Genomic DNA, 26,581 nt, shown 5'->3' with positions numbered 1-26,581 from the left:
TGTATGTATAGTATATTCCGCGGGGGTGCAACTTTCACCGAAATTGCATTTTTGTCCCGCCCAAGTTTTATCATTAGAATGTGATACAAAGCGAGGCAATGGTATGCTTTAGAACCATGCGGATGACTCTGAGCGGTCCGGTAGGCTGTTTGTGGAGTGTTTATCAGACTTAATAAAATACAAATAAAATGTTATGTCCCCCCCACTTCTAAAACCAAAGTTGCACCCCTGATATTTCGTATGGCTCTGAGTCCAGGCTGGTTCTACAGATGGTCAGCCTCAGAAGGCTTCCTGTTAAACTACATTGGTCCATGTGCTGCATTACTTTCTATCCAATGAAAATGTAAAACCATTTTTTCCCCCCTTTACACGCTTTGCCTCTAAGAAACTATTATAGTCTTGATTAGCAAACGATGACTCACCTTGCGGTGTTCACATGAATGTGTGCTATTCAAAAGTCCTCGATTCATAATTGGCTTATAATGGACAGATGTTATTTTTCTGGACATTAGCGCAGTGTAATTTGACCTTTAATTAAGGTTTTGTCATATTACGCAGGGGGTAGGTTCAACAGAGGAAATCCTTGTTCACCTACAGGATTCTTATTGAAGATTGAGGCAATCTTTCCAGTTGTTTTCATCAGACTGTGTCACAAGGGACAAAGCTAGAGAATAATACTGTCCATTCCAGGATAATTATCTGGCAAGTGCTGCCTCCTGGTGTTTGGAAAGAGTGATTGCTTTTTGGGCTGCTGCTGAGTTTATTACAGAGATCCACAGGCTGTGTTTACACTGGCAGCCCAATTCTGATATTTTTTGTAACTAATTTGTATTTTTGACCAACCAGATCAGCTCTGAAAAATATCTGATCTTATTGGTCAAAAGACCAATTAGTGGAAAAAAATGTCAGAATTGGGCTGCTTGTGTAAACGCATCCACAGTAACACAGTTATGAATTATGAGTCGTAAAAGTAAATCGCATGGCCTGAGAGTCAACAATTTGTAATACAGCTAACGTAGGCTTACATGTCAGTTCCCCTCTTGTCAGAGGAGACAATAGGGACATGGCCTAAATGCCAAATAATACACAAGCACAATGCAGTCACATGAGCTTATTGATATTAGGGCTAAAGGCTAAACTGGTTCAACTGCAAGAAGGCTGCTATGCCAAGGGGGGTCCGGGAACTCAGCACCTTTCATTTAAAAAGAAGACTAATAAATATATTTTCAGTCAACTTATCATCGCATACTAGGCTTGGGCGGTATACTGTGGTACTTGGAAATCGCCACAGGATGGTTTTTCAATACCGTCAATACTGTTGAAACTATTTTTTTTTTAAAGAAACGTTTTTCTATACATTTAATATTTGTAGCGACTTTTTAAGTAAATACCTGCAGTCAACTTGTGCAATATGTTAGAAGATAAAGCAGATTGCGTACTTCAATTCACTGGTCACATTATTATACATTATGAAGTTTACCATAGTTTCCCAGAAGAGTTGAGTTAGTCACGTCTATTTGTAAGTATCTCAACTGGAGAAAGCGGGAGCAGGTGAGTCCAGCTGTGTATTGACAGTCCAGTGTTTTTTGCTTCCATCGAGTCATCAGGGACATGCAACTATAGTTTTCCTTCACAGAAAATACATTAGTGCAACACATTGGAGAGAAAATATCTTCAGTTATCAGATTACAACAGAAGTGCAACGCTATTTGGCTGGCAGCCACACAAGTAGGAAAAATTAGATTACAATGAAAAAGCAAGGTATTTTTTGCATATTTCTGTTTATCATAGAAAGAATGTAACCAGCTACTTTTCCTAATGTTTTTCTTAAAGTTAGAAATTACAATAAGCATTTTATATCTTCGTTTACAAAACAAAGCAAGATATTTCTTATGAGTTTAATATTTTTTTCCTGCATAAAAAAATGAAGAATTCTGAAAGTTAAACTAAGTTATCTAAGTGGCTGGATTAATAAGGTGACGGGGGAATCATATTGTGTTGGTTTTCTGCCATGTTTGAGAAGTCAAAGCTCTTTGGATGAGTTATCTGTACAGCTGCCACTGCTATCTTTTCAGCCTGTCTGCACCTCCCCCCTTGCCCTAGCGACTCCAGACTCCACACAGACACAGCATGTAGAAATGCTGCTCCAGAGCCTGTACTGTTCATTTGCTCAATGTCTCTCATTCACATTCGCTTGTAAATGACCAAACTCATCAAAAATTACATTCAGTAGCTCCTACCGATATATATATATATATATATAACTCCCTTTGGCAGTTCATTTGACATACCATAGCTAACTACACCTTGTGAATTTACCCCAAAACATAGTCAAACAGGTTTAATTGTGTTTATTTCAGCTAAATACTTCCATGTATAGAGGAAAACCGACAGAAATACAGCAGTTTATTCATTTGTGGCGTCTTTGAGGCACGCTTATAATAAAATCCTCCTATTGGTCTGTTAAATACACAATAAAATAACATGGTGTGAATAAAAGCAAAACTTCATAAAAAATGTTATCTTCAAAGGCACAAAGACAATCAGAATATATACTGAACAAAAATATAAATGCAACACGTAAAGTGTTGGTCCCATGTTTCATGAGCTGAAATAAAAGATCCCTGAAATTGTTTAAATTCCTGTTTGTGAGCATTTCTCCTTTGCCAAGATAATCCATCCACCTGACAGGTTTGGCATATCAAGAAGCTGATTAAACAGCATGACCATTACACAGGTGCTGGGGACAATAAAAGGCCACTTTAAAATGTGCAGTTTTGTCACACAACACAATGACACAGATGTCTCCAGTTTTGAGGGAGAATGCAATTGGCATGCTGACTGCAGGAATGTCCACCAGAGCTGTTGCCAGATAATTACATGTTCATTTCTCTACCATAAGACATAGTTTTAGAGAATTTGGCAGTACGTCCAACCGGCCTCACAACCGCAGACCACGTGTAACCACGCCAGCAAAGGACCTTGACATCTGGCTTCTTCACCTGCGGGATTGTCTCAAGAGGGGGAGGTTTGGGGAGTGCTGAGGATTATTTCTGTCTGTAATAAAGCCCTTTTGTGGGGAATAACTAGTTCTGATTGCCTGGGCCTTGTTCCCCAGTCTGTGGTCCTGGCTGCCAAGTAGGTGGGTAGGTGGGCCTATGCCCTCCAAGGCCCACCCATGGCTGCACCCCTACCCAGTCATGTGAAATCCATAGATTAGGGTCTGTTGAATTTACTTCAATTGACTGATTTCCTTCTATGAACTGTAACACAGTAAAATCTTTGAAATTGTCGCATTTATATATTTGTTCAGTACACATGAAAAAGGCTTGCAGGAGTAGTCAGTTTGATATGATTTTACACAAAGTCAGTGTTGACGACAACTTTGGCATAAGTGTAGAAATCCCTTGTGTTAAAACAAATTTAAAAAATTCTAATAAACTAACAATTAAAAAGTTGAGAGAGAAACAGTGTAAAAGGTGTGTATAGATGTATAAATAGCTACTTGATGTATAAAGAACATGTGTTGCTATGGTAATCGGCCCCAGAGGTCAGTTCTCGCTCATTAAGCCCCAGTCATGAATATTGCAACGTTAAGGCAAGCTGTTCTCATACACGGGCCATTTTGGTCCACTGATCTTTACATCACACTAGGTTACACCAACTGCTCTGTTGTTGCACACTACCAAAATATAGAGCATTGTGGATCCGACAGCAAGTAACGGCTTGCATAAATCTGATTCTCCATTTCAAGTGGGGACCCCCTAGGAATTCTAGCTCAATACAATTGAATCAACAAATCAAGCCCTTGATTTGTTGAATCAGGGGAGTTAGTGCTAGGCTAGAACCAAAATGGTCCCCCCAAGGAATGGATTGAGAGACACTATCATAAGAGCATCTATTACACATATCGTCCTCTTCTGTTTGCATGGCACAGTGGTAGACCCCATGGCTAAACGGGTCGCTGGAATATGATGACACTAGGTGGCAGAGACTAGACCCCTCCCTTTTCCTTCTCTTCGTGTTCTACTCTCAGTAAGGCTCTGCCTTCAAACTCCGATATAGACAGCAAGTAAACACCATCCCCACAATCTGAGAGAGAGAAGAGAGAGAGGAGATAAATACACACACACAGTTGAAGTCGGAAGTTTACATACACTTAGGTTGGAGTCAATAAAACTCATTTTTCAACCACTCCACACATATCTCCACAACAATTGTTTACAGACAGATTATTTCACTTAAAATTCACTGTATCACAATTCCAGTGGGTCAGAAGTTTACATACACTAAGTTGACTGTGCCTTTAAACAGCTTGGAAAATTCCAGAAAATGATGTCATGGCTTTAGAAGCTTCTGATAGGCTAATTGACATAATTTGACTCAATTGGAAGTGTACCTGTGGATGTATTTCAAGGCCTATCTTCAAACTCAGTGCCTCTTTGCTTGACATCATGGGAAAATCTAAAGAAATTAGCCAAGCCCTCAGAAAAGAATTGTAGACCTCCACAAGTCTGGTTCATCCTTGAGAGCAATTTCCAAATGCCTGAAGGTACCACGTTCATCTGTACAAACAATAGTACGCAAGTATAAACCCCATGGGACCAAGCAGCCATCATACCTCTCAGGAAGGAGACGACTTCTGTCTCCTAGAGATTAACTTACTTTGGTACGAAAAACAGCAAAGGACCTTGTGAAGATGCTGGAGGAAACAGGTACAAAAGTATCTATATCCACAGTAAAACAAGTCCTATATCGACATAACCTGAAAGGCCGCTCAGCAAGGAAGAAGCCACTGCTCCATGGTTTGCAACTGCACATGGGGACAAAGATTGTACTTTTTGGAGAAATGTCCTCTGGTCTGATGAAACAAAAATAGAACTGTTTGGCCATAATGACCATCGTCATGTTTGGAGGAAAAAGAGGGAGGCTTGCAATCCGAAGAACACCATCCCAACCGTGAAGCACGGGGATGGCAGCATCATGTTGTGGGGGTGCTTTGCTGCAGGAGGGACTGGTGCACTTCACAAAATAGATGGCATCATGAAGCTGGAAAATTATGTGGATATATTGAAGCAACATCTCAAGACATCAGTCAGGAGGTTAAAGCTTGGTCGCAAATGGGTCTTCCAAATGGACAATGACCCCAAGCATACTTCCAAAGTTGTGGCAAAATGGCTTAAGGACAACAAAGTCAAGGTATTGGCGTGGCCATCACAAAGCCCTGACCTCAATCCTATAGAAAATGTGTGGGTAGAACTGAAAAAGCGTGTGCGAGCAAGGAGGCCTACAAACCTGACTCAGTTACACCAGCTCTGTCAGGAGGAATGGGCCAAAATTCACCCAACTTATTGTGGGAAGCTTGTGGAAGGCTAACCGAAACGTTTGACACAAAGTTAAACAATTTAAAGGCAATGCTACAAAATACTAATTGAGTGCATGGAAACTTCTGACCCACTGGGAATGTGATGAAAGAAATATAAGCTGAAATAAATCATTCTCTCTACTATTATTCTGACATTTCACATTCCTAAAATAAAGTGGTGATCCTAACTGACCTAACTGACCAACATATATGCCTGAGGCCACATAAGAATACATGCTTAAGTGTTTCAGTGTCCACATAATTCAGAACGAAACTCAAAAATTACTTTTGGTTGCTTTACACTTCTACCATTACCCCTGAATTTCCAGAGACCAGGGCAAGGATTCTGATGTTTATGGTGGCCATCTTGGTTTATCTCTGTGCTGTAAAACAGTGACATGGCTTCTTTTTGCTAACCTGTACACAGGCGATGCCCACGCCCACCGCTCCAATGATCTTCAGGTGGTCCAAAATGAAGTTCTCCAATTTGGTGATACAACCCCCCTGGAGAGAGAGGAAAGGCGTGTGTGACTTTCAAGAAGACTTTCAATCTTGATGATAGCCGCGGGAAGTAGGGGAGCTGAGGGTGCTGCAGCACCCCCTGAAAAATCTGACTTAAAAATATATATTAACATTAAAAAAAGATATACTGGTACTGTAGAACTGTTCTGTTTTACTAAAGTAGTGCACTGGGCCTTTACTAGTATTAGCGGACCAATGTAGATGTCTGTAGCGTGGGCAAAAACATATTTTCAGCATCTGGGATTTGTCAAAAAAGGTGGTTGTATAATGAAGAATAGTATCTTGCAGGTTTCAATAGTTGGAATTGTAATAGTCATTGCCCTGTCCCTTTCTCTGCAATTGTCATTCCAATGGTATCCAGAAAGAACAAAGCCCTGTCCTCAAACGTTTACATCAAAAGGTGCAAAGTTATAAGCAAAAGACACAAAACATCCACATCGAATAAAATATTTTTCTAGGATCAAATAACATGGAAAACAACCACGTTTTATGCAGTATTAATTTACCATCCTTACAAACCACTTAAAGTAAATTACTGTATTTTACATTGGCTGGTCATCTAGGTGTGTACCTGTATCACCATGAACAATGCATAATAGAGAAATTGAGTACAATGAGACATCAAGTGGTTTGTGATGATGTGGCTCAGTTGGTAGAGCATGGCACTTGCAACGCTAGGATTGTGGGTTCGATCCCAGGGGGGGACCAGTACAAAAAAGTATGAACTCACTACTGTAAGTTGCTCTAGATGAGAGCATCTACTAAATGTAAAAGGACTGAATAGACCATTTCAGTTTACAAATAGAAATAAGCTGCATTTGCAAAGTATTTCAAGAAACTGGAAAACATATATCAGGCAAGTATTTTTATATTCCACAAGTATTATCAGATTACAGTGGTGTAAAGTACTTAAGTAAAAATACTTAAAAGTGCAATTTAAGTAGTTTTTTGGGGGTATCTGTACTTTACTATTTATATTTTTACAACTTTTACTCCACTACATTCCTAAAGAAAATAATGTACTTTTTACTCCATACATTTTCCCTGACACCCAAAAGTACTTGTTACATTTCAAATGCTTAGCAGGACAGGAAAATGGTCCAATTCATGCACTTATCAAGAGAACATCCCTGGTCATCTATACTGCATCTGATCTGGTGGACTCACTAAACACAAATGCTTCGTTAGTAAATGACTGTCTAAGTGTTGAAGTGTGCCCCTGGCTATCCGTAAAAAAAAAAAAAAAAGTCAGATTTTCTTAATATAAGGAATATGAAATTATTTATACCTTTACTTTTGATTCTTAGGTATATTTAACCCCCACCCCACCCAATGAAAAAAATGACAGCACACCAACCCCCAAACTACTTCCCGCAGCTATGATCTTGATACACAAACCTGAATTTGCACTATGAATTGCAAGCACAATAACACTCAACAACACCAGCTGCTCTCTGTATCGGACACTCACCTCCACCTTGTAGATGTTTGATGGGTGGTCCCTGTGGCCGCAGCCCAGCGTCTGGGTCTTACAGCAGCTGTCCGGCACCAACCTGCCATCCGCCTCATTGGTGCGGATCCACACGCTCTCGCCCCAGTCGGACGAGCTGTTGCTGCCACAGCACTTAAACTGGCGGGAGAGGGAGAGGAGGAGAGGGAATTTCACAAACAGGGCGGTGGATGTTTTTTCCAGTCGTCTTGCAGTTGTTTCAGAAGACGAGCTGAACGCTATTCAGTTCATGAACCAAATCCTTACACAAAACAACGGGTTAGCTTTCAAATCACAAGGTTTCATAACAACGAGTTACATGTAGGGCTATAACATACTGCAACCATGCATAATGAAAGCACATAACAGTGCCAGTGTAAATAACAGTAGATTCAATGAAAGTAAACATAAAAAAGCTGAATATTAATGCACATGGGAGAAAAAAAAAATCGACAAATTCTCACATGAATATTTCCAAAAACTTCGAACCAAACTCCTCAAGTCTGCTGATGGTGCCTTCTCTTACCTCCTGCTGCAGCTTGTCCACTGCTTTGGTGACGTGCTCCTGCTCTGGCTGCCTGTACTTCTGCACCATGGTCTCCTGCAGGTTCTGTTTCAGCTCCTCATTGAGCTGCAGAGGAAGACAGGACATGAGAGAACGGACACAGTAAACATGACCTTGGTCAGACTACAACACAGCTATCCAGCAGACGGTAGAAACAGAAGCATATACAATACCGAGGAAGGGGAAACTACGGTATTTGAGCGCAGGCTTTTGTTCTAGCCTAACTCTAACACACCCTGTTGATTACTTAAATCAGGTATGTTAGCGCTAATCTAGAACAAAAAGGGACATTGTCTTTCTGAATAGGAAGCATGTACATTGAGAACAAGGTAGTGGGAGAAGCAGACGTAAGCTCACCAATGACTGTGAATCTTCTATCAGTAAAATAATACTTGAAGGAATGTAATGCCTCTCATTGTCGATTTAATCGAATGGAATGAGACACTGTGTCAAAGGTCTAGAATAGCTAAACGTGTAATTACAGAAGGAACTCCTCTTGAAAGGGGAAATTATATACCTAAAGGTAAGAAGAAGTACATTTTCATTCATTTATAACAGTAGCACACAACTCAGGCAAGAGCATAGGCCTATATCTAGCTGGTCCACAGTTTCTATGGCAACCACAGAATGTAGAGCCAAGTCAGAACGTAAAGGAGAGATAAAGGGAATAAATGAACGAGGGAGGGAGAGGAAGAGAGAGAAATATAATAGGTTTTTATTTGACCTGTTGACAGTGTGGGAAACACTGCAGCAGTGAGATGAAAACAGGGTGAAAGGCCAAAGGAACATGAGCAGACAATTACACAGAGAGAGTTCAAATGACAAAACAAGCTGGTCTAACATCTACACAGCAGGGGTATGTGGTAGTGATAAGGATAGTAGCGGGAATCACATCTTAGTGATATTATCACAATACAGAAATGCTACAACAAGATGTGGCAGGCATGGGAAAGCAGAGCGGGAGAGAGAGAGAAAAGCAACAGATGGAGAAAGAGAGTCGGGAATTACCCTTGTTAGGGTTTCAGTTTTTACAAACAGACACTCTTCTGTCTCTGGGCAGGCTCTGTGTGTAGATAGTGTTCCTGGTGGTGGAATCAGGTGGTGAATCAAGTCATTCATTACCTGCTGGTAATAGATGTAGGCCAGGACACCGGCGAGGATCTCCAGCAGGAAGATACACAGCAGCAGGACAAAGTACTGTGGGGAGACAATGAAAGGTAGGGGATTAGGTTGAAATGGATATCCCCTGGCCCTCTGTTTATGGACTTCACAGTTAAAACAGGCAAATCTAATTTAGACGAGCTGAAGTTCAATTTAGCAGAGCAGTCGATTGGTGGTACCGTTGTCATTTTGTTATTTTGAGAAAATGGACAAAGAATGTTCGTCAATCATAGTTTTAATTTGTGGCGTATTGATTATGTGGTGAAATGTCAACGGAGCTGTACAAACAGTATGCCACCCTTAAAGGGATGCTTCAGGATTTTGGCAATGAAGATCCAAAGCCAGATGAACTTGTGGATACAATTTTTATGTCCCTACGTGTAGTTTGAAGTAACTAACTGGCATTAGCGCAACTGCTAACTAGCGTTAGCGCAATGACAGGAAGTCAATGGTAACATTTATAGCGCAATGACTGGAAATCAATGGATGGTAACAGCTAGCATGCTAGCTTAGACTTCCAGTCATTGCCTTAACGCTAGTTAGCATTGGCTCGCAAAACTAACTCCAACTTCCTTCACACTGGATGCAGAGACATACTGTAAAGATTGTATCCATGAGTTCATCTTCATTGGCAAAATCCCAAAGTATCCCTGAACAATTGGCCCAGACAGTTGATGATAATGATTAGCTAAGTTTAACAAGTTGGTAGGGACATGATCCAAAATCAGTTATGAAAAAGAATAAAGAACATTCCTTTGCCTGAATGGGCGTGTATTTGTTCCCAAGACAAAAGGTACAATATTGTTCATTCAAATAGCTCTAAATGGCCATAATAAAGTGGCAAGGATTAGAGGATAAAACGCTTTCAAGATAACATGATATATCTTTAGACCCCAGATCAAGACGGCCATGGCCAACAAGCATGGACGACATTAGCTATGGAGAAGACGGAAAAAAGTTTAACCAAGGACTATGCTGTCAACATCAGACAGACATTTACATTTTAGTCATTTAGCAAAGCAATTAGGGTTAAGTAGCTTGCTCAATGGCACAGTCGGTTCTGGGATTCGAACCAGCAACCTTTTCGTTACTGGCCCAACACTCCTAATCATAGGCTACCTGCCGCTTCAGAGAGCAATAATCTGCTGAAAAATTTGGTCATCCAAAAGGTAGTTTGATGAAGGTTGTGGAAAGACCAGGGTGTGATCGGATGGAGTGGATAGCTACTTCGGTTGGGAACTGATGGACCTTAACATTAGTGCACTAATGTTAGCTTACTAGCTATTCCTCTCTGTTATAAATCATACCTTCACGGAGTACACAAAACATTAAGAACACCTGCTCTTTCCATGACATAGACTGACCAGGTGAATCCAGGTGAAAGCTATGATCCCTTATTGACGTCACTTGTTAAACCCATTTCAAATCAGTGTAGATGAAGGGGAGGAAACAGGTTAGAGAAGTATTTTTAAACCTTGAGACAATTGAGACATTGATTGTGGATGTGTGCCAGAGGGTGAATGGGCAAGACAAAAGACTTGAAGTTCCTTTGAGCGGGGAATGGTAGTAGGTGCCAGGAACACCAGGTTGTGTCAAGAACTGCAACACTGCTATGTTTTTCACACTCAACAATTTCCCGTGTATATAAAAAAATGTCCACCACCCATAGGACATCCAGCCAACTGGACACAACTGTGGGAAGCATTGGAGTCAATATATGCCAGAATCCATGTGAAACGCTTTAGAAACTCAATAATAGGAAGGTGTTCCTAATGTTTGGTACACTGTGTAGATGTCGAGCTAGTCATCTACTGTTTCAGCAAAGCGTTAGGCTATAACAATTTTTTACACGTTGAGTGATTTTTGACAGTTTGTAGAAAGTTAGCCAGCCTACTTTGCTTAGCACCACATGAATTTGTCCTCTTGAGGATACCCTAGGATAGGGGGCGCCACAGCGCATTTTGAAAAAAAATCGTTCCCATTTTCAACGGCCTACTAATCAAACTCAGAAGATAGGGCATGCATATACTTATTATATATGGATAGAAAACACTAAAGTTTCTAAAACTGTTTGAATGGTGTCTGTGAGTATAACAGAACTCATTTGGCAGGCAAAACCCTGAGACATTTTCTGACAGGAAGTGGATACCTGATGTGTTGTATTGACTTTAAACCTATCCCATTGAAAAACACAGGGGTTTAGGAATATTTTGGCACTTCCTATTGCTTCCACTAGATGTCGCCAGTCCTTTCACAGTGGTTTGAGCCTTATAGAGTCAAAACTCAGTGAATGACAGGAGTTTGAAATTGGTCACAGGGGATGGGCCATCACCATTATGACGCCGGCGGCCATGTCTGCCCCCACCTTTGGAAACGGTTTTAAAGGCCATGACATCATCCCCCTCGAATCTTATTGGCTCTCTTGGTGTTAGAGGCCCTGAAGATTTATTTTATACAACGTTTGACATGTTTGAACGAACCTACATGCGCGAGGATTGCTTTCATTATGAACTTCAGAGCTGCGCTTGGAGAGAGCCATAGGACGCGCTACCAACATCAGGCTAATGGAACGTGAAGTATGGACTTTTTGACCGAAAATACATCTGTTGTGGACCTGGGATGCTTTCTGATGAAGACAACTAAAGGTAGGCGATTATTGACAATATTATAGAAGATGAGATGGTTCATACTGTTGCGTCCAAGATGGCGCCGAGCTCTGAATATTAGCTCATTTTCTGAGTATCGCATCTCCTTTTATCGCAAAGTGTGATTACCCAGTAAAGTTAATTTAAAATCTGGTATGACGGGTGTTCTCAAGAGATATTCATCTATAAATGTTAGATTGACAATATACATTTAAAAAATCGTTATAGTATAGCAATTTATTGAAACGTAGCATTGTTTACCGGGACGCTTTTGAGGGGAAATTAGGTAGTCAACGTCAGACAGAGATGTAAAATGCTGTTTTTATATATAAATATGACCTTTATTGAACAAAAGAATGCATGCATTGTATAACATGATGTCCTAGGGGTGCCATCTGATGAAGTTTGTAAAAGGTTAGTGCTACATTTAGCTGTTTATTGATTATATGTGATGCAAGTGGTTGGTCGAAAATGGCTATGAAGCTGCTTTTTACGATGGACTCATCTAATATAATCTAATGATTTGCTTTTCCTGTAAAACCTTTTTGAAATCGGACGACGTGGGTCGATTCAGGAGAGGTGTATCTATAAAAAAAAAAATATATATATATATATTTTTTTAAAAATTATCATATTTTTTTTAATGCTAATTGGCGATATGATTTTTCGCTGGATTTTGATCCCGCTAACGGGATCAGATGCTCAAGAGGTTATGCAGTCTGCGGTGTAATTATGTTGACAAATTGTATCTTCATTAGGTCAATTTCAGCCCATGCAATGTATTTAGCTAGCTAGCTTCAGCATTTATACTTAGCCTCAGCCATAGTGGTGCATGAAAATCAAGTGGGGCTAATTACACTAGTTAGCTATAGTGGTCTGGAAATACAATGACATTGCTGAAGAATGCAAATAATGAATAGGAAACAACTTTGCTATCATTATGATGTGGTCAAATGTACTTTAGAGAGATGGCAAAGTGTGTAAAAAATAGCTAGCAACGCTAACATAAGCTAGCTAAAGTTATACTGCATCTACAGAAAATCTTGCAACATCGCAATGATGACAAAAGGTTTTCATATTATTTTCCTCCTTTTGAAATATCTACATTGAATTGAACGTTCAGTCGGGCATCAGTCTTCAAAATAACATTCATTGTGACAAACGTGCAAGCCATGAATAGCAAGTGTTGATGTGTGAAGAGATGATCTATGTAGTAATGTAGAGGGGATTCAATTTTGAGTCGGTATTTATTTATTCCAGAATCAGATCCCCATGTTGGCTATGCAAGTGCTAAATGTTTGCATTTGCCTTCTATCCTCACTGCTGCCACTGTTGAATTATAACCACCACAGATCAGCCACACAGAATTCAAAATGTCTCTCTAAGCTATTGGGTATGAAATTCTATTCCTACGAATTGAATGCAATCCGAACTCCATGCAACAAAACTATTGCTGACTCAAGGCAAAATTCCAATGGAAACTAATCGTAAGGAAGGTATTGACATTTCCTTGATTCAATTAATATTTCACCAAATATGTTTTATCTTTTTTCAGTCCAGAAGACCAGAGGGTATATGCATCTAAGACAAAATAACTACATCTACATCACAGACCTCCAAAAGAGCCGGCGAAAATCTGACCAGGAGATGCCAAGAAGAAGCCTAGGCCAAACCTATGCCAAGGACAGGAGCACTACTGCCACATTGAACAACACTAATAGGGACAGGAAGACTAAATGTTACTGTTAGCACAGAACATTTCTAAACAGTCAGAAATACTAGGATGTTGAGTTGTAGGTGGTGGAGGGTTGATGATCTATTGTTGTGCATCTGTATACTTTGAATAAAAACTAAATGGATTTGCTCATCATCTTTATACAATTTATTTTTTTCATGCAGTATTAGGCCCATATGGCTAATAATGAATTGACCACTTGTAATTTGAAAAAAGTAAAATCATTGCTAAAGTATGAACATAATTGGTGTTAGCTTGGGCTAATATTAGAGGTCTTCACGGGTCCAACAGACCCAAAATTCCAAGATCAGACCCAGGAGCCGAGCGGGTCCGGGTCCTAAATTATGACTTTTGTTTCAGACCTGAGTCGGGTCTGACATAATTGCCACGGGTCTCGGGTATGTGCAATTCAAATGTATTTACCGACTGGACCCATCCTCAGTTAATTTAATGTGTGAGGTGATGAGAACTGTGCGAGCTTGTCGTCTGTGTCAGCCAATTGCAACTCAATAAAACGCATAGCTTATGTCCAGCTTAAACTGGTTCTGGCTGCTCACCTCACATGCGCCTGCTGCTGAGGAGAGATTGAGAGAACGAGAGTGAAAGGAGCCTTGGCCTAGGTTACTGTTGACTGTGAATATGGACTCCTTTTTCACTGAAGTGAAACAAAAATTAGAGAAAGAGTATAGCAAAAAGAAGCAGACAAGGGGGCCTGTCCTGTGTAAGGGACAAGTTTTAATATTGCAGTGGACAATCAAAGCAAAGTTTATTTGTCACGTGCGCCGAATAGAACAGGTGTAGACCTTACAGTGAAATGCTTACTTACTTACAGGCCCTAACCAACAGTGCAATTTTTAAGTAAAAAATAGGTATTAGGTGAACAATAGATAAGTAAAGAAATAAAAACAACAGTAAAAAGAGTGAAAAATAACAGTAGCGAGGCTATATACAGGCACCGGTTAGTCGTGCTAATTGAGGTAGTATGTACATGAATGTATAGTTAAAGTGACTATACTTAAAGTGACTATGATGAACAAAGATGAGAAGAATGTTGGCGTGGCCAAATGGATTGTGTGCAACTCGCTATTCAGCTTTGATGCAATTTAACTCTATATTATTACTATCAATTATCATTATTATAGGCCTATTTAAGAAACTAAAGCAGTTCTTTAAATATGCAAAAAGTGTTTTGTTTTATTTTGTCGAAACATTTGTGGCTAAATTAAGTTTGAACTGTCTTTTTACGTACTTAGGTTAGGCCTGTTGTAAATATAATTATAACTAGCCTATTGTTGTCATTGTGGGGTAGGCCTATAGGCACTCGCCTTTGTTTAATTGCTGCAATATAGGCCTCTGTTCAAAACTTTTGTGAAGGTTTAAACCAGTTCTTTAAATATGGAACAATTGTTTTGTTTCATTCTTGAGCCATTTCCTTTGGCCAAATTAAGTTCCCGCTGTAATGAAAAGGAAAAAAAACAAAGATGGCGAGATGCAAAACTTTATTTAATGCTGAAATATAATAACCTGTTCTTATTGTCCCTATAAACAACAATTTCATTTTATTAGGGTAATATCAAAAGTAAGAAACTTTTGTGAAAGTTTGGTGTGGTACAGCTATTAGGCTTAACTACTGCAGTCCTATGAAGGCAGTGCGAACCAGCGCTCTAACTGACTCCTACAGTTGAACTTGAGGAAACATGTTTTATGCCTACCAGATCTACTCCTTTCATCTAACAATATAATGCTCATCTTTATAAAATATTCAAATAAAAAACTAGAATTAGCCACCTTCTGTATGCATATACAGTGCATTCAGAAAGTATTCAGACCCCTTCCCTTTTTTCACATTGTTACGTTACAGCCTTATTCTAAAATGGATAGAATTTTTTTACATTTTAAATCATCAATCTACCCACAATACCCCATAATGTCAAAGCAAAAACAGGTTCGTAGAAATGTTTGCAAATTGAAATCCACCAATGGTAAATTCAATTGACTGGACATGATTTGGAAAGGCACACACCTGCTTCCCACAGTTGACAGTGCATGTCAGAGCAAAAACCAAGCCGTGAGGTCAAAGGAATTGTCCGTTGAGCTCCTAGACAGGATTGTGTCGAGGCACAGATCTGGCAAAGGGTACCAAACAATTTCTGCAGCATTGAAGGTCCCCAAGAACACAGTGGCCTACATTATTATTAAATGGAAGAAGTTTGAAACCACCAAGACTCTTCCTAGTGCTGCCCGCCCGGCCAAATTGAGCAATCGGTGGAGAAGCGCCTTTGTCAGAGAGGTGACCAAGAACCCAATGGTCACTCACAGAGCTCTAGAGTTCCTCTGTGGAGATGGGACAACCATCTCTGCAGCACTCCACCAATCAGGCCTTTATGGTAGAGTGGCCAGACGGATGCCACTCCTCAGTAAAAGGCACATGGCAGCCCGCAAGATTCTCTGGTCTGATGAAACCAAGATTGAAACCTTTGGCCTGAATGCCAATCGTGACGTCTGGAAGAAACCTTCCGCCATCCCTACGGTGAAACATGGTGGTGCCAGCATCATGCTGTGGGGATATTTTTCAGTGGCATGGACTGGGAGACTAGTCAGGATCGAGGGAAAGATGAATGGAGCAAAGTACAGAGAGACCCTTGATGAAAACCTGCTCCAAAGCGCTCAGGACCTGCGACTGGGGGCGAAGGCTCACCTTCCAACAGGACAATGACCCTAAGCACACAGCCAAGACAACACAGTAGTGGCTTCGGGACAAGTCTCTGAATGTCCTGGGGTGGCCCAGCCAGAACCTGGACTTGAACCTGATCAAACATCTCTGGAGAGACCTGAAAATAGCTGTGCAGCGACACTCCCCACCCAACCTGACAGAGCTTGAGAGGATCTGCAGAGAATGGGAGAAACTCCCCAAACACAGGTGTGCCAACCTTATAGCGCCATACCCAAGACTCGAGGCTGTAATCAGTGCCAAATGTGCTTCAACAAAGTACTGAGTAAAGGGTCTGAATACTCATGTCAATGTGATATTTCCATTTGCAAAAAAAAAATAAAAAAAAAAATAAAGTTTTTGCTTTGTCATTATGGGGTATTGTGTGTAGATTGATGAGGGGAAAAAGAAAACATCCAATTTGCTCAGCAGAATCTACTAGAAACCTTGCAGGAATATTATCCAGGCCTGTGGCTTTGGAGCATTTAAGCTCTGCCAGCATACTGACTATTTGGGCTGTTGCTACCTTTGCAAAAGAAAAAGAGTTTGGTTGAACCCCTAACTCTACATAATACTTCTTGACTTGGTTGCTTCCATACAAACCAGAACTGGTGGGCAGCTTGCTAACCAGCTTGTTAAAAAAAGAGTATAATTAATTGTCAACCTCTGCTTTTTCATATACCATCTCCCCCCCTGATGTTCAGTCCAATTCTGTTTAGTTTGTTTTTGGTAGTACTACTACAGCCTAGTTCCTTAAATGATTTCCAAAGCTTTTTAGGGTCATTTTTGTTTTCAATTATTTTCTCAGCATAGTAACCTCTCTTAGCTTCATCCATCCTCCTCTGTGCTTCATTTCTGTGACATTTATATAGGACAAATCATGCTTCTCTTGAGAGTTCTTAAATTTCTTAAAGGCCTTATTCCTTGCTTGGATAGATTCTAGAATCTCATGATTGAACCAAGGGCTAGATCTCTGCTTTACCCTGACCCGTATAATGGGAGCCATCACATTCACCACATCAAGGAATTTACATTTAAATACTTCCCAGGCACTGTCTACCCCTACACTATCTAGCACAGGTGACCAGTCAATTTTACCCACTTCCTCCCTAAACTTTTCAACACAGTATTTTTTGAGTCCTCTGATTCTAACGGCTTTGTGACACTTAAATATATATCTTTAAAAATCCTCCTTGTGCAAAATGTAATAAAATGATCACTGATTCAACAGACTATTACTCCACTCTGCGATATTTTAGATTTATCAGACACCAATATTAAGTCAATTGTACTTTGCACTGTTTCACATAACCTGGTGGGATCTTTTATCATTTGGGTCAGACCAAGTGATCTACAAAAGTGCATAAATACATTGTGGGTTGGGCTATTCTTTTTGCAGACATCAGTATCCCCTAACAAAATGATTTCCTTCAACAGCGAATCATTACAGTTTGACAACACAATTTCAAGACCTTCATGGAATGCATTCTGCTTGGGCGGCCTATAACACACCCCCAACAAAATTAGCTTGGTTTTGGGAAGGCAGACAATCTCCAGATCAGCATTTAAATCCAATCTGACGTTAAAAGCAATGTCTGATCTTACAAACGCACATATTCCCCCCCACCGTTCCGATTCCGATCCTTCCTGACAACAGAGTAATTACCTATCTCAATTTCTGAGTCCCAAACAGATGAATCCAACCATGTCTCAGTAAAACACAAGACACCCACCTCTGATTTGCAAACCAACAGGCGTATCTCATCGATCTTCGGTAGTAGGCTTCAGACGTTTAAGTGCACAAAATGTAAGCCCTTCTTCCCAAAGGCCTCATTGAATTCCCGATCCACTTGTAATTCACCTCCCACTGCGCTGCCATCTTCCCCCTGCCCTGCCTCCGGTGGCCTCGCTGTCAGCATGGAGTACCCCTCCCCAGGTGCCACTCCATCGTCCTCACCACCGTGTCCCCCGTCACTCGCCTCTGGTTGCCTCCGCTCCGCTCCCCCCCTCCTCCAGTGCACTCTCCACCCTCGGTAAGTCCTTTGGTCCCACTCCACCTTCAATGCTCACACACCCCGCGGGTACAGCACACCGACAGCAACGGTAAGCTTCATTGACCCCGTGTCCAAAGCTAGAATCGCTGCATTTTAGATGAATCCACTGCGCACATACCAAAGCTTTGCTGTTACTCTTTATCCAACGTTCGCAAGAGGAGCATAGGCCGTTTGATGGGGTTCGTGATAAAGTGAGGTCCAGGGCATTGATGGATATCACCCGATAAGAGAAGGAATAGAGTTATTATAAGATCTCCACCATTAATTTGCGATTTCAGACTGGATTTTGATGAACGTTTTGGTTTGTGCCAAGGTGCTATGAAAGTTTGGTATATAACATTCCTTCCAAATCCAAAGTGCTGGATGCCATCGAAAGTGTTTGCATGACTGAGAAGTTGCTGAGAATTTACTATTCTTTCATCTAAATAGCAGATGCAATTATTTCCAGTAACATTTAAAACAAAGTAAAAGTGCTACCACCATGCCGAATTTGCCGGTCGCCATCTTGTGCAACCCAAGATTACCTGTGGAATAAGTCAAGGGGTGTGAATGCATTCTGAAGGCACTGTAGCAATAACCGATTGCCCTCTTAATAGGGGAATAAAAAAATCAAATCCCCTGTCCCTTTTAAGAAGGAAGCACAGTCCTTGTCTGTTCATTTAGGGATGTAGCGGTCCAATACAATTTTAAATCCTTAGTGCTTAATGTAGATACAAAAATATCCCATCAACTTGTGTGTAGCTCTGGAAGGATTGATTAGGTACTAGCAATACGTTTATAGCTCTACCTTGCCCTAACAGGCTAAGTGGAATTTTCTCTTGATACCCATCAAATCCTTACAAATCTACCCAAGAGCCAAGATGGTAAGGGTAAGATCCTAGGGGGTCTGTGGCAGTATATTGTATGTGGTCCTTCAATGTTCTGCATTTGCCCTGCAAATGGACTACATTTAAATTGTATGGATGCCTTGTACTTTAAGGGAGGCCATTTCCTTTCAGTCACAGAGTTAGATTACAGCTTTATCTCCCATCTGATTTAAGCAGACACAGAGGTAGGGCATGGGCAGGTCTGCATTCGCAGCCAAGTTCCTTTAGCATTAGACAGACAGGAGATAGAAATCGGGGAAAACCTTGACCCAAATCTCCTGGCTCACCTCTGAGCTTTGGTGTTAAGTGGAGTTGGTCTTTGTCTTTTCTCAAAGTGGCTCTGATCTTGAATGCTGAGTAAGCAGACTGATCAATGCCTGTTGATGCGGTCACAATGGTGTTGAAGAAACACAAACACACTAGGGTTGGCCGATATTACGATAGCATAGGCTAAACCATCGTATGTCATCTCACAATGTCGTCACCATCGACAATGGCTGTCAATCATCGTCGATGGTAACGACATCGTGATATGCCAGACGATGGTTGGTGCCCTGCAGTAAAGAACGGTGTCTCACAGTGCAAAGTAGGGCAGCACACAAGTGACATTCCGAGTAATTTGCCTATTCCTACTTGCTATTACCTTTGTAAAAGGTGATACAGATTGCTAGAGAGGAATGTAGGCCAGACAGAGCGGAGAATTCCACCAAAGAAGCGCAAAATGTCCAGTCAAAAAACATTGTTCCTTTCTCTTTCTGTTGGATGCATGGGCTTTAGACTATAGCCTAAACATTTTTTTTTATGTATAAATGGACACTCCTTAACCATCTTGTGTTAAGCCGTAAAAAATATTTTGATAGGCTATATGAATATGACTGAAGGCTACGCTTCATCGTTTTATGCATGGCTTTCTCCCCAAAAGTTATTTGAATAGCCTAAAAACGTAACGTAGACAGGGGACTAATAATGGTAGAGAACAAACAATAGCAATAGCCTATAGAAAAATCTAATGACAAGTTTAATCAGGTTGCGGGCTGGGAAAATCCCACCAAGTGTGGTTGAAAACCAAATGGCCAAAAACCTATCCTCATTTCTCCTACTGGCCTATCATAAAAGCTTTAATTCAAGTCAAAGTTATGAACAGTTGGCTTGGGCGGTATAGCGTATATACCTTATACAAGGGTATTTTTTAAAAAAAGTCACGGGATAGTTTTTCAAAACCATCAAGACAACTTATTTGAAGTTTTTCAATAAATTGGAATATTTGTAGCTACTTTAAGTTAATACCTCCAGTCAATTTGTGCAATAAGTTAGTAGATAAATCAGATTGCGTTCTTCATTTCACCTGTCTTTATGTTCGTTTACGCTCGTTAGCATTTAGCTAACAGCGTCTATGTGATTTCGCTATTAGTTTGTGCTAATTCTGTTGGCATCCTGGTAATAGAGGCACAATGGACTTTTCTTGCATTATTTGAGCCCCCTTGTGTGCTATGCCGGTAATAACATAAATCCCGGGATGAGAAAAAGACAGTATGACGATATGAAAATCTGCATACCGCCCAAGCCCAATGAGCAGTAGCGTATTTCCCAAATATTCTAGCCTAAAATTGTGACTTTCAAAAATAACAATGAAAGTCTATAGCCTAGGCTACTATCAATAAAAGCTTTATGATAGGACAAACTAAATTATTTGTAGAAAAAAATAAGGAAAGTGCTGCTAGGGTACACAATAATAGGTCTTCGTAGATAGAAGGTGCTTTTTGGTAAAAGGGGTCAATTTGTCATCAAAAAGAAAGGAGAATCAAGGCACTTCATATAATGAATTAAAATATCTTTATTTGTATGGCATGTTCAATGGAACAAAGATTTAAAAACTCCAGCGCGGTTCGGCTGCATGGCCGAACATACGATGAAACAAAGTCTTCTTTCGAACAAAGCATTTTCCACCCCTGATTGAGGGAGGGAGTGGTCACAGAACAGCCAAAATTCATTACACAACACCTAGTAAACAACACTATACATTCAAAAGTGAAAAAGATACATTATCAAAATGCACATCAAGGTCAGAAGCATTAGAACCACTAGAAAAAAATAAGTAGTTCTAGCCTTGAATAGAAGTGGGCCAAATAGTCAGAATTGGCGAGCCATACATTTCATACACTGAACATAAATAAACGCAATGTAAAGTGTAGGTCCCATGTTTCAAATAAAAGATCCCAGAAATGTGGTTCGCTTTTCTTATTGAAAACAATATTTAAAAAATATATATATTTTATGAGGCAAATAAAGCAATTATTATCCAGTTCTGAAGACAGTAGACCAGTCATATATATACTGTAGATATGGTTCTGCGGTAGATTGCTTCCATCCAGCCCACGTCACTACGGTAACACAGCCCATTCCTCATCAGACGGTCACTGCTCCATCAGTGTGCCACACTTACACACACACACACACACTCCATGCTAACACTCCTCCACCAGAAAGCAACATTAGAAAAGATGTGCCTGCACTTAGCCTCTGCCCAGGCTTTCAACAACATTCTCTTTCGTCCAGTTGCATTCGATTTCCTCACTGTAGCCCTACTTTAATTTTAGCAGTATTCTTTCATACTTATAAATATATAATTTGGGGAGGTTGGCCAATAGGGGGCGATAGCATCGTATATCAATGTTTTTTTGGTACATAATCATGATAGGAAAGGACTGATATTGGCCAACTCTAACGCACACAGAGAGAGACACAAACACACACACACACACACACACACACACACACACACACACACACACACACACACACACACACCTGTGATATACATGGAGTTTGACAGAACGCCGATATAGCTGTTGAGGCAAACATCGGAGGTAGTTCACACAGATTCGACAGCAGTCTTCTCGCCTCTCGTTGCCAGGGTTAAGTTACACACACACACACACACACACCCCTTCCTCACCGTCTCTCCCCTCCCTCCCTCCTGACAAGTTAATTCCTTCAGCATGATTCATCGGCCTAATCTTAACTCCTTGGGATGCACTCTGCATTCCAACACACACACACACACACACACACACACACACACACACACACTTGCACACAAAAGCCACAGCATACGTTTGGGATCAAAAGTGGACATACAGCAAAGGCCCATCTAGAACAGGAGCAGATAACACAATAGTTTGAGAAGCCTTACCCAATGTGAATGAATAATACTGGATTAGGGCGTTTCAACTACTCCTCCCTTGTCCCTTCACTAAGGAATATAATGCACAAAAGGTCAGGGTAAGGACTGAATAGAGATCCTATTATTACTAAATAACTAAACACATTGAGGTTTTAGTATTGGTTTCCTCAAAAGTCCATGTTCAATTTGATATGGAAAACAGATTGTGAATACCTACATATCACTTGAATTCAAATTTTGGCATGCAGGTCATCGCATGCCAAAACCATACACAACATACAGGCTCCGTTTCCCTAGTGTCATGTCTCTGACTGATTAAATTATACGACATGCTATTTTATCAAATCGATTACCTAACATTTGATTGATTACGTGATTGAATTAAACCATGCAACAATTAACTCGTTAATAACCTGGGGCACCACGGAAGCATTAGTTTATATAAAGCGCCTATCTCCCGAATCCACTCTTGAAGATCTTTTATATCAATAGCAGTCAATTATTAATCGTCACCTTATTCAGTCTCATCTGAACGTCGTAAAATTCTTGGTTATCTTCACGAACCCTGTCTAATGAGTTGAATCAGCAATTCAAAAATTGGTTTAATTATTTATTTACTAACTACCTAAATAATCACACAGAATTACATATACACAGGGTGGATCATACATCGATTACTAATCATGTCATAAAATAAAAAGTCCCTAGCGGATGGAACCGATATGAAGGCTGGTTACACAAAGAAAGGGGGTTGGGTTTGAATGAAAGAGCGGGAAGACTTGAGGTACAAATGAGTTTGGGTCTCTATCGGACCTTGAAAAGCTATGCTGACGTAAATACAGAATCTTATGCATTCTAATAGTCGCCCATGCGGAAAAGGAAAATGCAAGATATATATATATATATATACACACTGAGCTGCGCTTCGATAGATGGGTCGAAGATGGAAGACTGGTTTGCCCAGCAGAGACCGCCCCCAGAATCTGTCTGGTCGTAGTGTTGTATGGCGGATACGTTGTACCCTGTCTTCTCAGGAGATTGTCTGTCCTTTCCTAGGCCACGTACAGCTGCAGCTGGTAACTTCTAGGATGTATCAATTCTTCTTTAGTGAATAAGAGTTCAAAGTTCATACCATTTTGCCATACTCAGCTAGTGCTGTATTCTGGCTGGTCTAGTCGAAATTCATCCTTCCAGCGTGGTGATCGTCACCTCCACAATGGAATTAGCCCTTTTAAACGTATGGACACCAGTCCTCACGTCGTCGGGAACTAAGGTTTGACTTCCGTCAACGGCTTTTGAAGTGGGGGAGAGAAGGGCGTGTTTCATAGTTCTCAACCAATGTCTGTTCACTTGGGCATAGCCACTGAGTGAGCATAGTTTACTTTATGAAACCAATTCTCTCATTTAGAAGCTAAAATCACATTTAATCTTTTCACAAATATTTTCATATTTAAAACATTTAAATTGCAAAATAATTCCATGTGAATCTGATAACTAGAATGTGTAGACTTTCCATGATACAATTTATGTCGTCCTATCATCAGATATGTCCAAGACACCAACTGATCTGACATATTTTTTAAGTACCAACGGACTTCTTTGAACTGGTTGGATTACAGAAATATTGTACCTTTCCCCATCCCCAAGAGTCCATTCTGTAGAGTGGAGAGAAAAGGGGGAAAGGTATTTATGGGGGTCATAAACCTCCCCCAACAGGGCAACGTCATAACACTAGTTCTGTTCCTCACCAACCAATAAAATTATTTGGCAACATGTCAGCAGGCATTGGTGTAGACGTAATTTGCACCATGTTTAAAAGTCGACAGGGTATTCTTCTCATTCTGAGACAAGGGCACCTTACCAACTATTACTTTAGAGTAATCAATGTGAATGTTAGCCATGGCCACCACAGGCTAAGTAATGAAAGTGTTATTGTAAATTACAGTAATTCATATTGAATTACTTCAAAGGTGAGGAAAAGAAGAACACATGTCATTTGGGTGCACTACCCCTTTAAGTTTGGCTCTGCTTCCACCACAGTTCAGCTGGGTCTATGACAGCCTTGCGGGCTCTGGTCAGTGAGAGTATGAGGTCAGTTTCTCCATTCACTGCCTCTGGGGTTTTCTGACTCAGCCGTGGTATAAATTGTGTCTGTTTGGAAGGGAAACAGGTTCGCTCCACTCTCTGTGCCACATCTCTTTCAATTCTGCCCCAGAACAATGAACTGTGCTCATACCAAACCTCTCCCTCTCCTTCTGTGAGCACTCTCTCTATCCTTCTGTGCTTTCCTTCATGAGCACTCTCTCCGATAAGCGCTCTCTCTCGCTCCTTCTGTGCTCTCCTTCTGTGAGCGCTCTCCCCCCTTCTGTGCTCTCCTTCTGTGAGCTCTCGCTCCTTCTGCACTCCCGTTTCTGCTCTCTCTCTCCTTTTGTGCTCACCTTCTGTGAGCACTCGCTCTCTTCTTCTGTGCTCTCCTTCTGCGAGCTCTCTCCCTCTCACTCTCTCCTGTGCTCTCCTTCTGCGAGCTCGCTCTCCTTCTGCGAGCTCGCTCTCCTTCTGCGAGCTCGCTCTCCTTCTGCGAGCTCGCTCTCCTTCTGCGAGCTCGCTCTCCTTCTGCGAGCTCGCTCTCCTTCTGCAAGCTCTCTCCTTCTGCAAGCTCTCTCCTTCTGCAAGCTCTCTCTCCTTCTGCAAGCTCTCTCTCCTTCTGCAAGCTCTCTCTCCTTCTGCAAGCTCTCTCTCCTTCTGCAAGCTCTCTCTCCTTCTGTGCTCTCCTTCTGCAAGCTCTCTCTCCTTCTGTGCTCTCCTTCTGCAAGCTTGCTCTCCTTCTGTGCTCTCCTTCTGCAAGCTCGCTCTCCTTCTGTGCTCTCCTTCTGCAAGCTCTCTCTCCTTCTGTGCTCTCCTTCTGCAAGCTCTCTCTCCTTCTGTGCTCTCCTTCTGCAAGCTTTCTCTCCTTCTGTGCTCTCCTTCTGCAAGCTCTCTCTCCTTCTGTGCTCTCCTTCTGCAAGCTCTCTCTCCTTCTGTGCTCTCCTTCTGCAAGCTCTCTCTCCTTCTGTGCTCTCTTTCTGCAAGCTCTCTCTAGGCATAGGCTAAGATGCAATAGATAGTATAGAATACAGTATAAACACTACAGTTCAAAAGTTTGGGGTCACTTAGAAAAGTCCTTGTTTTTGAAAGAAAAGCACATTTTTTGTCCATTAAAATAACATCAAATTGATCAGAAGGCCAGCATCCCGGAGTCGCCTCTTCACTGTTGACGTCTATTTTGTATCTGTGACATAGTAGAGATATTCTTCCAATTTGTATTCTCTTTTGAGCAATTTAGTTTATTCTGTGTTTTTGTAAAAATTATCAAATGTGTCAAATAAAAAGGTGGTCAAATTGGTTCTTGTTGTTTTTTTAATTGTGTGTTCTAGGGAGCCGAGTTTTTCTTGCATACTTTTTTGGTTTAAAGTAAAGTCTTCTGATGGAATTATTCCATAGAGACTTTCAAAGTGATCTTTCCAAATGTTGCCATTTTGAATGGCTAGGTCATTTCTCTGTTTTCCATTTACAGTATTCCATTTCTCCCAGAACTGGTTTCCATCAATGGAGTCTTCAAACCGCTTTCATACTGTTCTCAAAATTCTTCAGTTTTTTACATCTTAGGTTTTGTTAGTATTCTTTCAATGTGTCACAATATTGTTGCCGAACGTCTCTATCTTGTAGCTGGTGATGTTTTCTATTTGACAAAGATCTAAATAAATAGATGCACTAACACCTTTCCATTTTTGTTCACTACCTGGTCAGGGCTATTTCATTACTAGGGATGGGAATCGGGTATAAGGAGGAATGTCCAAATATACAGTATGTCTATTACACTCAGGGTTTACACATTCAGGTTCAGAACCTGTTCTAGCATTAAAATCCCCAGACAAAAGCACATTTCCCTCCGCTTTAAAACTGGTTGGTCTCTCTTTGGCGAATATCATCAGGGGGAAGCACACACCACAACTGTATATAAATAATTGTCACTAAGGATTGTTGTTTTGTTGAGTTAACCAAATGTGGGTGTTACCCTTTTTGATTTGGCTCCGTGAAAGGTCCTGTTTACTCCATATGATAATTCCTCCCGAGTCCGTGCCCCGTTTGATGTTTTTATGTTTTAATGATGGAAGTAGAACTTCCCTATAGCCTGAAGGACATTGAGTATCTATAATCACCACAAAATGATTCTAGAAGTATTAGCCACCCTTTGCCTTGACAGTTTTGCACACTCTTGGCAATTTCTCAATCAGCTTCACCTGGA

At 40.8% G+C, this 26,581-nt stretch overlaps 1 protein-coding gene across 2 annotated transcripts in view; it reads right to left on the bottom strand.

The window, feature by feature from the left end:
* Positions 1-2,336: 2,336 nt before the first annotated feature.
* The window catches only part of LOC106561929 (CD151 antigen), a 63,771-nt gene continuing 39,526 nt past the window's right edge, over positions 2,337-26,581 (bottom strand). For both annotated transcript variants that reach the window (XM_014126335.2, XM_014126336.2), the window contains exons 4-8: positions 9,064-9,138; positions 7,903-8,007; positions 7,359-7,517; positions 5,783-5,869; positions 2,337-4,092 (exon numbers count right to left, since the gene is read on the bottom strand). In XM_014126335.2, coding sequence (XP_013981810.1) covers positions 4,033-4,092; positions 5,783-5,869; positions 7,359-7,517; positions 7,903-8,007; positions 9,064-9,138 — 486 coding nt within the window. In that variant the 3' untranslated portion in view covers positions 2,337-4,032. The remainder of the gene's footprint in view (positions 4,093-5,782; positions 5,870-7,358; positions 7,518-7,902; positions 8,008-9,063; positions 9,139-26,581) is intronic.

The sequence above is a fragment of the Salmo salar genome, chromosome ssa11 (assembly GCF_905237065.1).
Source record: "Salmo salar chromosome ssa11, Ssal_v3.1, whole genome shotgun sequence".
Lineage (NCBI taxonomy): Eukaryota > Metazoa > Chordata > Actinopteri > Salmoniformes > Salmonidae > Salmo > Salmo salar.
The sequence above is the reverse complement of the archived record's forward strand: the minus strand, read 5'-3'. Positions and strand labels throughout refer to the sequence as shown.